General features: G+C 43.6%; 1 protein-coding gene across 5 annotated transcripts in view; it reads left to right on the forward strand.

Annotated features, from left to right (window-relative positions):
- Positions 1–13,433, forward strand: part of SIK2 (salt inducible kinase 2) — a 71,436-nt gene extending 58,003 nt beyond the window's left edge. For 3 of the 5 annotated variants that reach the window (XM_054803353.1, XM_054803355.1, XM_054803354.1), the window contains one exon: positions 253–13,433. In XM_054803353.1, the coding sequence (XP_054659328.1) occupies positions 253–835 (583 nt within the window). In that variant the 3' untranslated portion in view covers positions 836–13,433. The remainder of the gene's footprint in view (positions 1–252) is intronic. The other 2 variants (XM_054803357.1, XM_054803356.1) reach the window with 1 other exon arrangement.
- The last annotated feature ends 1,992 nt before the right edge of the window (positions 13,434–15,425 follow it).

The raw sequence follows: 15,425 nt of genomic DNA on the forward strand, positions 1-15,425 counted from the left end.
GTTTACAAACTCACATTCCAGGGTAGTAATGGATGTATAGAAGCATAGGAGAAAGCTACCCTATGCACATTTGCTGGAAGGTGAAGATTCCCGTCTGCTGTAAAATTTAATAAATGAAATTGCCCAGGAATTTTCCAATTCTGTGCTTCACTCCCTGCTGGAACTGTTGGGAGTGACTTGCATGCAGGATTCATGCTAGCACCTTAACACTTCAAAAGGCAAAAATAATTGCTGTTTATGTCCTTGATTCAGGCTGCATCAGAAGCGACTCTTTCTCCAGAAGCAGTCCCAGCTGCAGGCCTATTTTAACCAGATGCAAATAGCTGAGAGCTCATACCCAAGGTCAAGTCAACTGCCAATTTCATGCCAGGAGGAGCAACAGCAGCAGCAGCAACCAACCCAGTTCAGCTTGCAGCAGCCTCTGAGCCCTGTGATGGAGCCTTCCTCAGAACAAATGCAATACGACCCCTTTCTCAGTCAATACCAGAAGGTACAGCTGGATCCACTGCCGCCCTCCCAGATCACCAGCTCATCACGGTTGTCATCACCAGTTCAGGTGCAGCAGCCGCCACAGTCCCTACAATATTCATATCAGACTTGTGAATTGCCTGTTGTCACCTCTTCTGAGCCAGACTACCCAGACCAATGCCAGTATTCCATGGACCCAGCACAACAGAGCAGTGTAGCATTGCCTGACAGCCAGAGCAGCTCAGCGTCTCACGAGTCCCAGTCAAACTATGACGCATTAACCCTCTCAGAATTGCCTGGACTCTTTGATTGTGAAATGATGGAGACTGTAGATCCCCAGCACAGTGGCTATGTCCTGGTGAATTAATATCATGGGGTGACTAACATGGGAGTGGAAGACAGGACAAGCGGAGAAGCATGTGAATTTTTGTTTTTTGTTCCTACCCCAAAGTTCACAGCAATTTTTCAATCCTTGAATTAACAGGGGAGCTAAAAATCCACCTGACTGGAAAAAAAAAAGCAGGAGGTGGCAAGAAGTGTCTTGCTGGTGGCAGGGGCTAGAGAAAGATAGTGCAGTTTCATCCCACAAAGAACTAGTTTGCATAGAAGAAGGCAAAAAAAGTGAATTTTAGAGGAAGGAAATAACCCCTTCTAAAAAAATTGAGGAATTTGTCAGCATTCATCTAACATTCACTTGGAGAAACGAGAATGAGTGCACATTGTATTGTACTTCTTGGCAATAAAAGCAATAGTTTTCATTGAAATTCAGGGTAGATTTGGGTCTGCACTGATGGCAACTGTAATACTCTTACAACAGTAGTGTGAGGTGGAATTAAAGGAAAGTTGCACTTTGGAATCCCATTGCTGGTTAAGCTACTGATCTGGAACTACTCCATGGTAAGTCTCCAAGATCACCAGACATCTCAGGCAGCCTCCACTTCCTCCTGCTAGCAAGTAAACTGTATTTCCCAAGCTTCCCAAGGAACTCTTAATTGCCCACTAAGGGAACCTTCTGGATCTCTGCTAAGTGACACCTTGACTTTGTCAAAAGATATCTGACACTGACACAGGGCACCACAGTTATTTGTAGAGGCCTCTGGGTGGGGATGAGATACTAAAAGATAAGCTAACAGAGAGAGAGAAGGTAAGAAGTACCAGGGGCGGGGGGGGGGGGGGAAACACACACAACCAAGAGCTGCAGCCAATGGCATTTTAAAAAAAAAAAAAAAAAAGCAGCTACCTGGATGGCTTTTGAAATCAACCCTTTTTGCAGGCAGGCCTTTGTGGAGGGCTCTGTCTTGGAGAAGTTCCAATCACTGGAAAGGATCCATCTGTCGTTCTGTTGCATTTTAAAAACAAGCAAACAAACTGTGTTTTAAATTTGCAGTATGTGTTGCTGGTGGTTTATTGAGCTTTGTATATTTGGACAATTATTTAGGGTTTTAGAAGTTAAGGATAAAAACAATGAGCTTAAAAAAACCCCTGTGAAGTGATAGTGCTGTGCCTTTTTCAGTTCTTTATCAGCCTATATGCTTTTTTCTGAAGAAAGTAGACAATACCCCATTTATATCCTTGCTGTAGCCAAAGTCCCTTCAGAGCACACGTTCCACCATGTGGAACATAATGTTTAACTTTCTTAGTGTTTTGATTGCTCATGTATATATAACATTGAAAGTATTACAGCAATATTTAGCATCACAAACTGTTGATGTATCAACTGTTTCAAGAAATACTAAACTCAACAAGCAGTTTTATCTCCAAAACTTTCCAGTCATGAAATGCAAGTCATAGGAAAATTGTTTAGGAATCTGCAGAAAGTTTAGATCTTTAGTTTGGGTTTTGTCTCTAGCCTTTAAGTATTGTGAGACATTACGGGATGATAGACAAATGAGGTTCACAGCTAGACCGTTCGGCCCTTTTCTGAGCAAAGATTAAGCACAATTGCAGATTCATTAAAGCACAAAGAATGGCAGAGAAACTGTGCTGATTGCATATGTAGAACACACCACTGTTTGCCGAAAAGTTTGGTGAGCTAAGGTCTTTGATACTACAAATAATGAGGGTGTAGTCACCAAACTCAAAGTTTGGGTATTATTCAGGGCATGTGGTCACTTAAAAATGGAATGAGTTGAAGATGTAATAGAAGGATGAAACGAACAACATACTTCTGGTATGTTGGTTCATCTGTGTTTGTCACATCACAGATCCAACCAAGCTAGAAAAAGGAGTTCTCAAAGCTGCTCTTTTTTCCTTCACTAGAAAGGTGGATAATCAGCCAGCATTTACAGCAATAAGACCGCATTTACATATGGAATAGTAAGACTTTAGTCACTGCGTTGTAGGCTGTGTGAAGGAGGAAAGGGTTTAATAACTGAGAGAAGGCACCTTGTTTCTTGTATACTACGATTAGAGAGGCAACTCCTGTTGCTATGTAGCCTGCTCTGATATCAGTCCAGTTGTGCAGCTGGACTCAATTCATTAGTGCTCAGCTTCTACCTCTGATATCACAGTGATTCTCAAGGCATCAGCAAAAGGGAGTTTAAAGAACAGGGATCACATCCATACACTACTTATGTGATGCAAGATAGAGAGGGCTAGAAAGCTCTACTTTAAATAGCTGGTATAAAAAAGGTTTTTATTGTGTCCTTTTCCTTCAAAAGGAAACTCATCTGACACAGTAAATAGCTATGGAACACAGAAACACCTTAAGTGACTAGCAAAGGGAAGGGAAATGGCTTGACAAGTACTGCGGTATAGCAGACCAGGCATTTCACTACTGAAAAAAAAAAAAAATAAAAAAGAAGAGAGAGAGGGGCAACAAAGAGTCCTGGCCTTTCATTCCTTCTTCCCTACCCCACAGCATAATAAACACTTTCTGGAATTTTAATATCTGACCAGGCACTCAAGGAACTACGTGGTGAAAATTGCTAACAGGGCGCACACCACCTATGGACCTATGGAGACAGGCTCAGTTCTGCTCCAGAAGCTGGGTTACTGCTATAACCACTTCCTTCCCCATCCAACTCCAGGATACTGTACACTTCAGGACTCAAAGATAAAAATAATACTGGTTTTGAGTTTTGCGATTCATTTATCAGGATGTGCCAACTAGTCTAAGCTCATTTGAGCTTTGCAGTGCTGGTAAAGGGGAAGCTACAGTGTTTTTTAATGTAGTTTAGACTGACACTTCCCCTCAACCAAAAGCATATTTAACTTTTCATGTAATTTCCTTTAAGCCAATTAGAATAAAAGGCTTCTAGTGCCTTCTAATAGGGCAGAGTATCCATTGGGCACCACTTCGTACTACTTTGAAGTGGCTTTTTTGTTCAAATCTGTTATGTCTAACATTAGAGAACTGTGTACACTACTGTTAGAGTAATTATTAGCTTTATTATCTTGTATTACAGACTCCTTTGAAGAGACTTTGGTGTGATGTATATGGGGTAAAAATTTCATATGGAGAAAAGTGCAATATGTGTGTGTGGTACGTTCTTTAATGTATTTTTTTAATGAGTTAGAGGGTTTAGTCTCTGCTTTGGGATAAATGCACTAGTTTTGTGAGCTCCAGTTTAGCAAATTCATCTGTAGTATTTACATGCAACTGATATGCTGGACTCTGTAAAGCAATTACAGTGTATTAATACAAAATAAAGAATACGTGCATTTCATTTTTAAATATCTAGTGAGCTAGAGCAGCCCCTGCCACTCTTGTGTTCTTAGCAGCCTCTTTATGTATTATATTGAGGTCATTTTCTCTCTGAGGTACCAAACTACAAATGACAAGAAAAGGAATGTCTGCTGCAAAGGCTGAGTTTTCTAGACTGAAGTTTGGTTCCTATCATTTTGATGTACTTGGGGTAGATACCACTGACTTTTGAAGGCAAATATGAATGGACAAAGCATTTTAATAACTTCAACAAAAAAAGCTGCATTTCTTTACTGCCTGCTATGCCATGGAATGTCAAACACTTCAGGGGCACGCCTCCAACACAGGCAAGATTACCGGTCAGTGGTGTATCACCTTGACTTTCAAAGAGGAAGGTTATTCTATACTACATATACACACTATATACAGTATTAGTTTTGACATTTCTCAACATTAATCAGTATACACTATCCAAAAGCAGTTTAATGCTGGCCATATAATGCTAAACCCTAGGAGTACTGTGTGAAGGGGATGGGGGGACTGGGTCCCTAGTACCATCATCACAGCATCCCACCATGTCATCCCATGCTCCACTGAGAAGTACCAGACTGGGTTCGACCAGAAAAAGCACTTGCAGAAGGAGCTGCTTAGGATCAGAATTATTACCTCACAGAAAGAATCAAGATTTTTCTTTTAGACATCATAGTAGAACAGTTTCCTCAAGACTCCAAAGTTACTGTGCAATTTCTTGAGCTTAGATTTTTTTTTGTCTGTTTCCTGTTACATCGAGTGCAATTAAAAAGAAAGATTGTGTCCACAAGAAAGATCTCCTTACCTGCTTTTCTATTTTCTACATTTACCTGTAAAAACATTCCTTCTCTGTACATCCTCTACAATATTTGTTTTAGCAGCTCTGCAATGCAAAGCAGTTTAGGACAGGATAGGGGAACCTCCATGGGGGGGGTTGGCAGTGCTAAGTTAATGGTTGGACTCAATGATCTAAAAGGCCTTTTCCAACCAAAATGATTTCATGATCCTGTAACCTCAAAAGATTAGATCAACTCTTTGCTGGGAAAAAACAAAGCTCCTCCATTTCTCACTAAAAGAAACAGACCCAAATAAAAACACTGGCCTAAACTCTTTAACTTAAATCTCTTTTCTCTGTTGAGAAAAAGGTTGGGGCGGGGGGGGGGGGAAGATAGGTCCCTGTTACAGCCATTCTGGATAGCATAGGAGCAGTTATTAGGGAACTGAGAGCAGATTTTTTTTTTTTTTAAACTTACTTTCCATTGATTTATTTTTTCATAAAAAAGGCAATTGGATAAGGACAATCTGATGCTATAGCTATGGCTATACCATGCAGCATCACTTGCAATGGTTGTATTTCCATAGGTGTCAGTATCACATGGGGATTTTACTGACTCTCCTAAATAAAGAGAATTTTGGAAAACTACTCATGCAACAGCAAGTTACAACTAGGTTCTACTGAGCTAGTTATGCTACCAGTTGCCAAGAGGCTGTATTTCTGCAATCCACATACATACACACAGAGTTTAAGGCAGACCAAAGAATCAAGGCAGTGCATGGGACGCTGCAGTCTGTTGTGGAGACTGGAAAAATGAATGCCACAAGATTGTTACAGTACTTTCCTTAATAGAAGACTCATTCAAAATGACTTAAGATGACATCAAGGAACAGTAGGCAAAGTTGGGGAAAAATTTTTTTCTGTGGAATCAGTAACAGGATTACCCATGTTTTCTGCTCGCCTCCTCCTCTGCTCAGACAGCAAGTTTGAATTGGCCTGTAAGAGACCTCCTGAGAAGAAAAGTCCCATTCTCAAGAATACAAGACGACATAGATACTCATAAATTGCATCCTGTTAACTACTTTCCTTAAAACCTTTTATTCTGATCTGGGGTGTAATAGGCTTACTTTGGCTAAGACCATCTAGGACTTTACTCTTAGGAAAGGCTTCTTTACTCTAGAACTATTAGCAACAGCAGTGAAAAATTCATCTCACCCTGTTGCTTGAAGCACTATACCACTGTCCTGTTGAGAATGAAAACTGAAAGTGAACCATACCTGTTCTCTGGCAATTTAGGCAGAAAGTTTACATTCACAGAGAGAATGGGCAAATCCAGAAGAGGCTCTGTGGAAAAGCAAAATATCATGCTCTTCACAGAGGAAGCATCAGAGACCAGAAGATAACTAACATAGGGAAAATGTTACAGTTCTTCCATAGGACTGCAACAACAGTTACATGACACAAAAGGTCATGATGCGTGTGTACATGGGGCAGGGAGGGGAAATCTCAACAGCGCTAGCAACACTTGTGACCCTCAGGATTTATTGAGGAAACCCTTCCAATAGGAAGAAAAGTGTGATGCTCAGAGATGTCAAGCAAAAATTAGCTTAGTACCCAGCAGATTCACCTATCTGAAACTGCCGTCCCTATTGCATTTGTGCAACTGGCCATGAACAGCCGCAGCAGAGCAGTCAGTATGACGCACCGGGACACAAAACACTTTGCAACAGAATTAACAGCTTGGTTTGTAACAGTACTAACCAACTGACCATCTTCCACATTCTCATGAATCAGAAGTGCCAAGAAGCCTTCAGACTATGCACCCGGACAGAATACCACTAATGCTGTGCCTTAACTCTACGCCAAGCTCGACACATTCGACATAGGTCTCATGGCTGCTTTCCCACATACCCCGCTTCTCCGCTGACTCCTAAAACTCCTCATACAGTCCTGGGCAATGATCCAAGCAATAAGGGTGAAGTGCCGTTGTCTGCCTGCATGCCCCACTTAAGCAGAGAACACAGGATGACTCTAGCTGCGCAGGGACAGGGACTCTTACTCACTCCTTCCCCAACAGCAGCACAAACGGGCTACATACAGGACAGGAAAAAAGAATGCAGATGCACTTTCCAATACAGATATAGTCTATCACTGCTAGCAGTCAAAGCAAAACCAGAGAAGGTCACGCCTTAAGGGGTTACCTCAACTAACCTTATAAGCTGTCTGGAAGACATGACGCTCCCGTCCCCCCACAAAATGCAAAGGCTAAGCCCTCCTTATCCCAGTGGAGCCAGGAGAAAGCCCTCCCCCTCACTGGAGTAAGTTCTGACTTACAGACTAGGTCAGAGCCTTTAAATCCCTTGCAGAGTTGCAGAGCACAGCATTTCTCTGCTGGGCCTGAGGCCAGCAGAGCTTTCCTTTTCAGCGTTATCTGGCTGACAGTGCTCATTTAAGTCCCTGGCAGATGGATCAGCACCGAGGCTGTCACAGGAACACAATACACGAGGTAGCAGCCAACTATCAGCACGGTTTATGCATGAGGTGAAAGCAGAATGCATGCACATCTCTTCTGCTGATTAGGCTTTTACAGTTTCAGTGTAGCTTTAAAACTGTGTCTGAATTCAGTGCATAACGTCTCTATGGTCATGAGCTTTGGCCTCTGTTCACCTTGCACCAGAATCCTAAACACATTTGGGATAAGCCTTGAAAAGCTTCATCCCCAAGTCCTTTTGGTATACAGCAAAGCAAAGGGGTTGGGGGGGGAGTGGGGGGGTGTGTTAGTTGAAGGAAGAGTGGAGAGAAAGCCCATGAACTGCTGCATTAGAAAGAGGGAAAGGATGAGTGTCTAGGAGAGGGCTGCAGGAGTAGATAGCCCCAGATAGTCTCAGTGATAGCTCAAAAAGACACAAACCCCCACCCACACATGCACTGCAAAAACCTGATGCTCTGCACGTACAGAGCAGGAAGGACTTCTGCAGACCAGAATGCAGACATATGGCCAGAAAAGCTCCAACAGCGATACAGCCAACAGCTGTAAGCTTTAGTCTTACAAGGCTTCAGCCAAATCTAGACACTGTTCCTCCTAGTACAGGCAGATACTTGGACAGGTGAAGAGCACCAAACAGCAACAAGGCTGCATGCATTTACCTGGAGCTATACTGACTTGGGCACTGCAAGGATGCACCTACCCAGCTGCAAGACAGAGTTGGCCAGTTTCCTGAAACAAGGTAAGACCAGGTTTGTCGGCTGAAGATGAAGTCTCCCTCCCCAGCTCTGCTTGCTGAGGTACTAACTCAGGATTATCTGAAACATCATAGGCAAGCTGCAAAGCTCACAGCAGAGTTCTCAGATAAACAGCATTGCCCAGTCCTGGGCAGCCCAGAGGAATAATCCACATTACAGCCATGCTTCTTCCCAGTTTGTGTCAAGCCCTCCACCAGCTACATACATGTCAGGGAATTGTGATGGCTGGAGCCAAACACAGCACTGACAGGAGTCATCTGCTTTACAGTGACAGCCAGGGCAGGACTGTTTGCCTGCAAATACAATCTAGTTTCCTTCCTACAGCTCCTCCCAAGAGGCAGACTTTCTCCCACAGCAAAACATCAGGCCCATAAAAGCAAGCACCAGAATAACAAACGCTTCGCCAGCACCTGTTCTTGACAGCCCCAACACCCTGCAGCACAAACAAGGACCAGTTTATTTCATGCCTACCGCTGAGCATACCTTCACCTAGCCCTTGTGAGGTGGCAAATGCAATCAACAGAACAGAGCTTGAAGTTGAAGAGCAGTACACAAGCGAGGCAAAGCACTGTCTCAGGCCACGACAGAGACTCTGGAGGTTTTATCTCCTGATGAACTCTCCCATTTTCACTGGACCGCATGCGTTTTAGGTTCAGTTCTTCTTTGCCCCTTCTCAACTCAGCCTCCTGGAGATGAGGGGACTGTTCCCCTCCTGCTGCCTGCTGTCTAGAGAAACGTGATATAAACATGAAGGCTGAAGGGAATGGAGAATGAATGGGACCATCCAGGTGTGAAAGCACTGAAAGGAACAAAGCGTGGGAGAAGGGCTTTGACAATAGAAGCTGTAGATGGCATCTAGACTAACAGGACATTCGGATCCCAGCACACGGCAAGTTAATCCTCACAGCTCACAGGATAAGTGAGGAGTAGAGGAGCGAAGCAGATTGAGAGACTGATCCCTGTGAGCTCCTAAGGGGTCAAAAGGTATTTCCAAAACCAGCATCTCACTGCCAATCTAAGAACCCAGGAGACATAAGGAGGATACCATATGCATCACCCCTGTCTTCCATCTCCATCATTGCAAAGAATCCTGACCAGATCACATGGATACACACACATTGGTGCTTGTGAGCACGTGGGCACGAGAGTGCAAGCAAGATCAAGTTCATTTTGAATTTAAATGACATTTTCCCCTCTTGTAAGAGCTCACATTGTTGCAACACTATTTTCCACATCACCTGAAAAAGAACACAAGGTGCAGGTGGAATGTGGATAGACTTAATTGCTAGACAACACAAAAGGGAAACACGTATGCTAGGCTTTATGCTATGGCTGGTTTAGGAGATATAAGAAAAACAAACCAACCCACCGGTCTTTTCCTAATGACTGTTATTTCCTAATGTGAATGGAGCTGATGGATAGAGGGCTGCATTACATACAAAAAAAAATATTGTGGATGTATTTTGCAATTAATCACCACATCAAATAGCACCTGGATCTACTTAAACTGGAACTGCTTAAATAAAGAGTTGGCAGTCAAGTCAGATGTGCACATCCTGAAAGGCAGAGAGGGCTGCATTTTGGCAGTTATCTAGTAGATTGGAAAAGGCTCAAACAAGTTTACGTCCCACACACAAAAATAAGCAAGGATTCAGATAATTTATCGCCAAGACGGGCAGAGTGGGTCAACTGTTTAAAGGATCTTAGAAGATGTTTCTGAAGGAGCTGATCCAAGAGAAGGACTTATTGCTGAAGCAGTTTCAGACGTGCAAACCTGTCTGACAATGAGGCGTAGTCTAGTAAATACTGTTCTACGCAGACACAAAAGTGTAAAATCTTTACTTTAAATAAAGTAACTGGAGAGAAAGGGCATCCTCTTGGTGTCTTCGATGGGATGCCCTCCTAAAAGGGTCATGACACAGAGGAGAATATTCTCAGAAGCAGAGAGTTAAAACAAAAAGGCACAACAGCAACAGACTGATGACAATCAGACTTCACAAATACTGAAGCAGGGAATACAATGTAAGATGAGACTTGCAAGTATATTTAGAACTTAATCACTTAATTTGTATTTTCTAATGAGGGAGTAGAGCATGACTATTTAATCATTTATAAGAACACCCTACACATGAAATTGAAGAAGATTTAAGACTGAATATAAAATTATAGCAGAAATTAGTTCACCCCTTCCTCCACTACCGGACATTCAAGTTGCAAAACTGGAAAATGGCGCATACATTCTGTAGCCCTCACCCTGATGAGGACAAAATACAAGGAACATTGCCAAGCAGGTCAATCGAGCGTAGAGAATTGCAAGTTGAGACAACAAAAGCATTGCAATTTCTGCCGATTCAGATTATTTTCTGATGGGAATATTATATTGCATGCTTGGAGTGGAGGTCAGATGGCAGAAAGCTCATTTTAAATATGATGAAATTCTAATTGGGTGAATCTCACAGGGAATCAACTGTGATTTGTACACAAAATCTCAAAGGAATAAGAATCAGGAAAATGAATAGAGAAATAAGGCAGATTTAGCTGCTAAAGCAGTCTAGGGCACATGGAACAACTAGTAATGGCTGTTATTTTGGCAGAACAGAAACAAGACTAAGGCAGATAGGAAAAGGAGGAGTTGATAAACTGAAGTCATAACATTTTACATGATAACTAGAAAAAGACAAGTAGTAGTGTGGAATAGCATAGGTAGAAACAGGTGCCAAGAGACTGGATCCAAAATTGAAATGTGCAGAAAAAGAGGCAAGACAAAGTCAAGTCGCCTCCCTGTGCCACCCCAGCAGGCTGTCAGACTGCGTGCACACTTATGAGTACATTTTATATGTAAGTGGACAAAAGCAGCCCAGTGCAATGAACATTGTCTGGTAGCAATTCCTTGTTCAGAGGGGTTACAGAGCCTTCCAGCGTTCATACGTGAGAAGTAGGAGACTCTGGAGCGTGTTTGAAACTGACACCCCAAACCCCCCAATCCACAGGCTAAATGGGAAGGCCCTTTTGTAAAGAAACAGACCAGCCTCTGGCATTTAATACAAATGACCCTCCTTATAAACAAATGCCACAGGTGAAGGAAGACACAAGAAAGAAACTGGAGCAGGACAATCAGCAAGGAGGTAAAAATATGGGGGGTGGGGAGGAAATCCCATTTGAAAGCTTCACCAATGAAGGGAAGCTTGCTCTCTCAGTGGGGATGTACATGCCTCTTACTGTTAATGGGAATTGCAAAATAATGAATGTTTTTGCCTTCACTGCTTTAAGGATTATAGGAGGTGATTGCAAAGCATCTGTCTATTGCTTACACCTCAAAATACAGAGAATAACACTGTGCCATTGACTAAGGTTTCCAAGTCTAATGGAATATTACTCTGTGTGGACTAAACACGATATTAACCTGATTTGGACAGGTTATTCTGATTCTCAGTGGTTGAAAATTAGCAGAACAAAGAGTAATTATAACAGAGCATAGACATCCAGACAGACTAAGAAATTTTAGGTTAATCTGAGTGTAAAATCCCAAGACAACGGAAACTGAAACCAGGGAAGAGACATGTCTAGCTTACAGTATCCTCTAATGTAAAAGGAAAGGCCCCTAATGAAAATTCAAACCTACAGTTTCAGCAACAGAGAATACCATTCAGGGCCAATAGTTTATTATTCACAAGCTGACATCGAACAGCAAAACTGCGTATGATGTTAGAAAACCAACAAATAGTACATAGGATGAGAAGTTAATCCTGGAGGCTCACAGAATAAAGGGCAGGGGCCAGGAGGGGAGTAAAGATTGAGAAACTGAACCTTGCCAGCACCTAAAGGGGTCACAAGGAATATGCTAAACCCACACATCACCACCGATCTAAGAATAACTACAGAGGCGCAAGTAGGGTGGCCTAAGGCAGCATCCCCGTCCTCAGCATCCTTGCAGGGAATCCCAGACAGACCACGCGGATATATATACGCATCATGGCAACATGCTTACGAGCATGCGGGTACAAGGGTGTAAACAATTCAGTCAGGCTCCTTTTAAAATAAAATCACCTTCCCCTCCTATAAGACTTCACACTGTGGTTTGCTATATTGCCACAACATTATTATCCGCAACTGTTTCTAAACAATATAGCCTTATGTGTGGGATCTTCCCTCTCCACCAGCCAAAGACTGCAGCAGTATGCAACAGGAACCTTCGTCACCTCCCACCCAAGCCTCACGAAGCTACAGAGATGAGAGGGGCAGTTCAGCGTATGGCTCACAGTGGCTTGTTTCAAAAGCTGTCTGCAAATCCAGGTGGGCTGCTCTGCTCCAGCTACACTCAGCTCACATCGAAGCAGCTTTTTCTAACCCAAACTGCTGGAGCCATGCTTTTTAATCAAAGCCGAGACCGAAGCACACAACAGCAGCGCCGCGTGATAATACCAGGATGCCCAAAACACTCTGTCCAAGTCCAGTCTGTTGCTAAAAAGAAAATGGAATTATGCTGTGAGACACACTGATTTCCCTTTGTTCCTCTACAAGCACTGATACCAATAAAAGGCTATTCAGGGAAAGGAGACTCATACGCTAGATCTTATCCTTCCAGTTTACTTCTGAAGTTCTCTCCCTCCACTTTCCAGGGCTTTCCAGCAGGGATTCAGTACAATATCCCTAATGGGAAGGCTCCATTTCCCATAGAGCTATCACTCAGTGTTAGGAAAGAGTTTAAATATGGTGGTTTGAGAAGAGATCTCTTTGCTCAAAAAGGTACTTAAATGCGGTAATTTTCTGCCAGGAAAATGCCATAATGTGGTTTTATGTAGCAGTCCCTGCTGAACTGACTTATCAGCAAATAAAGGCTACAGTGTTTTGATAAGAATCCATGTGGTGTTGGTTTGCAGAATAGGAGCAAAATGAGTTGCACACAGAAAGCTACTAGGAGGTTTGTTCCCAAAATACTCACAAATGGACATTTACTTAGCTGAGAATTATATGCTGAGTTCTGGAAAGGTTAGGTGCATTTAGGGAGTTCATAAGCTCTTTGCAGCTTGTCTCCTGCAGACTGCTATAGCGGAGAGAAGCTGAGAGGGTGCAGCTGCTGACGTCAATAGGGTAAATGATACCATGTACTGAAATCACCCGGGTATGCATTACCCTTTCCACAGAGCCTGCTGAGCACACTGTGCTGCAAAGCAGCCTGGGAAGCCCAGGTGTCTACTTGCATGGAAAATGCTACATCAGATCAAGGAAATATTCTTCAGGACCACCACCTCCCCCCCTGCCCCCCCCCCCCCCCCCCCCCCCCGAAAAAAATAAATACAGTGAGCTTCTCAGGGCACAGGGTTATCTCTTCCTTCGAGACCACAGTACGCAGAACCATTGCTTGGTTCACGTACCAAGAGCCGGGTACTGTGATACATGGATGCCAAATGGCAAAACCTCTCAGAAGAGAGGAAAAAGCAACTTTTCCCTATTCCAGGACAGGCTGTTCTGTTTGCCAATAACAGCTTACATCTTAGTCACTTGGAGAGGCCACTTTGCTGCTGGTCTGGGGAACCGGGGGCTTACATGTCCACAAAGGCAGCACAGCTCCTTTTTAAGGCTCTGCGAGACCTGGGGTCCTCTCCTTCAACAAGCCAGCCCACTGAGTCTGGTCTGCATGAGGAACTGTACAGCAGTGCTGGCCAGCAAATACTGTCAGTGTCTCAGCCAACAGTACCCAGAAAGCAGTAGGTACCGTAACAGCAGATACTGCAGTCGAGTACCTCTTTAAATACCTGTAAAGGCAGAATCCCTCCGTACCTCCACTCAGAAAAACAGTGCCAAAGGTGGAAAGTGAGGGCACGCCATCTCTCAAAACCCAGCCCAGCCCCCTAGCCACTAGGCCACACTGTTTCTCCAGCAAGCTGGGTCTGCTGCCTTCAGAGCAGGCAGAAAAGGAGCTAAAGCCAGTGGCCCAGCCTGTCGGAGTTCAGACATGCACTCGCACCCCAGGTTCCCAGCCTTGCGGACTGTAAGCTCCAAGCGTATCAGTCTGTCTGAGGTGAAGAGGGGAACAACAACTGGAACCAGCATGCAGAAAACTTGGCTTTACCCACCTTCCCTGGATATATTTGCTATTAGCAAAAGCAGGAGGACATTATTATTAATGCAGCAAATCTGTGGTTGAGTCCTGTTACCACTGCTCACATCACTGCAGCTGCATTAAAGGCTGTTAGAGAGACAGATAAATTATTCACACTAATCAGGGCACTGACAGCAAGATCTGGAGGCACAGCCAGGGCAGTGGCTGCAGCTTCCTGCTTACAGTACCTTGTCATGACTGGAGGCCAGCTACTCTCCTTTCTTGACAAGCATCTCCTTGGAGCGGTTGCCATGTCAACACATCTGTCTAGGCCATCCTACTTGTCAAAAGTTTAAGACAATTTAGCACAGAAAGCCAAGGAAGGTTCTGAAGTGCTTTAACCCTTTTCGTGCAGTGAGCAAGCTCTTCCCCAGGAAGATGGCTGGAGCAGTGGCGAGCCAGCGAGAGTTTGCAGAGCTGCTGATGGAAATAAAAATAGCTGCCAAATTTCCCCTGCCAAGGAATCCACCAACTCCTCTGGATGCAGTAAGGTTAAAAGCAACAACAACAAAAAAACCAAGCCCAAACAAACAAAAAAACCCCAAAAAAACCCCAAACCAAAACAACCCCAAACCTAAACTCCCAAAAAACAAACAACAAAAGCATGCACACACAAAACCCCCAAAAAATCAACAGCTCTATACTAGGAGCGCTGGTCCGGCAGCAGCTGCCTAGAGTCTGAGTCACTGAGGCACACACCAGACAGCCTTGTGCCCAGCAGCAAGTGGTTCCCACTGAGCACAGGCGGCAGGCTCAAGGAAGGCACACTCTGCACATCCTACTCTAAACCTGATGCCAAACTCCAATTAAATAAGCAAGACCCTGACCTCCTCCTCGAACCACATGGCTTTAACCTTTACCTTTCTAGTTTAACCCAGGCCCTTAACCTCTAGCTCCAAAGACACTCTTGTGGCCCCAAGCACTTCACTTTGTTTTATTAATGTTTATTTAAAGTAATCACATATTTGAAGAGAGGCCAGAGCTCTGATTCAGTACTGCCAGTCTAAAAAGATCAGATGTTTCTCAGTTCCCCAGAATGATTTAGCCTAAGTATTGACAAATGACAATTAACTGGTGCATTTAATACTCCATAGAGCAAGTTGGACTTGGAAAGCAAACACTTTGAGTGCCATTCACTCTATTTCAGCAGTAACAATGAC

This window comes from Grus americana, chromosome 24, assembly GCF_028858705.1.
Source record: "Grus americana isolate bGruAme1 chromosome 24, bGruAme1.mat, whole genome shotgun sequence".
NCBI classification, from domain to species: Eukaryota; Metazoa; Chordata; class Aves; order Gruiformes; family Gruidae; genus Grus; species Grus americana.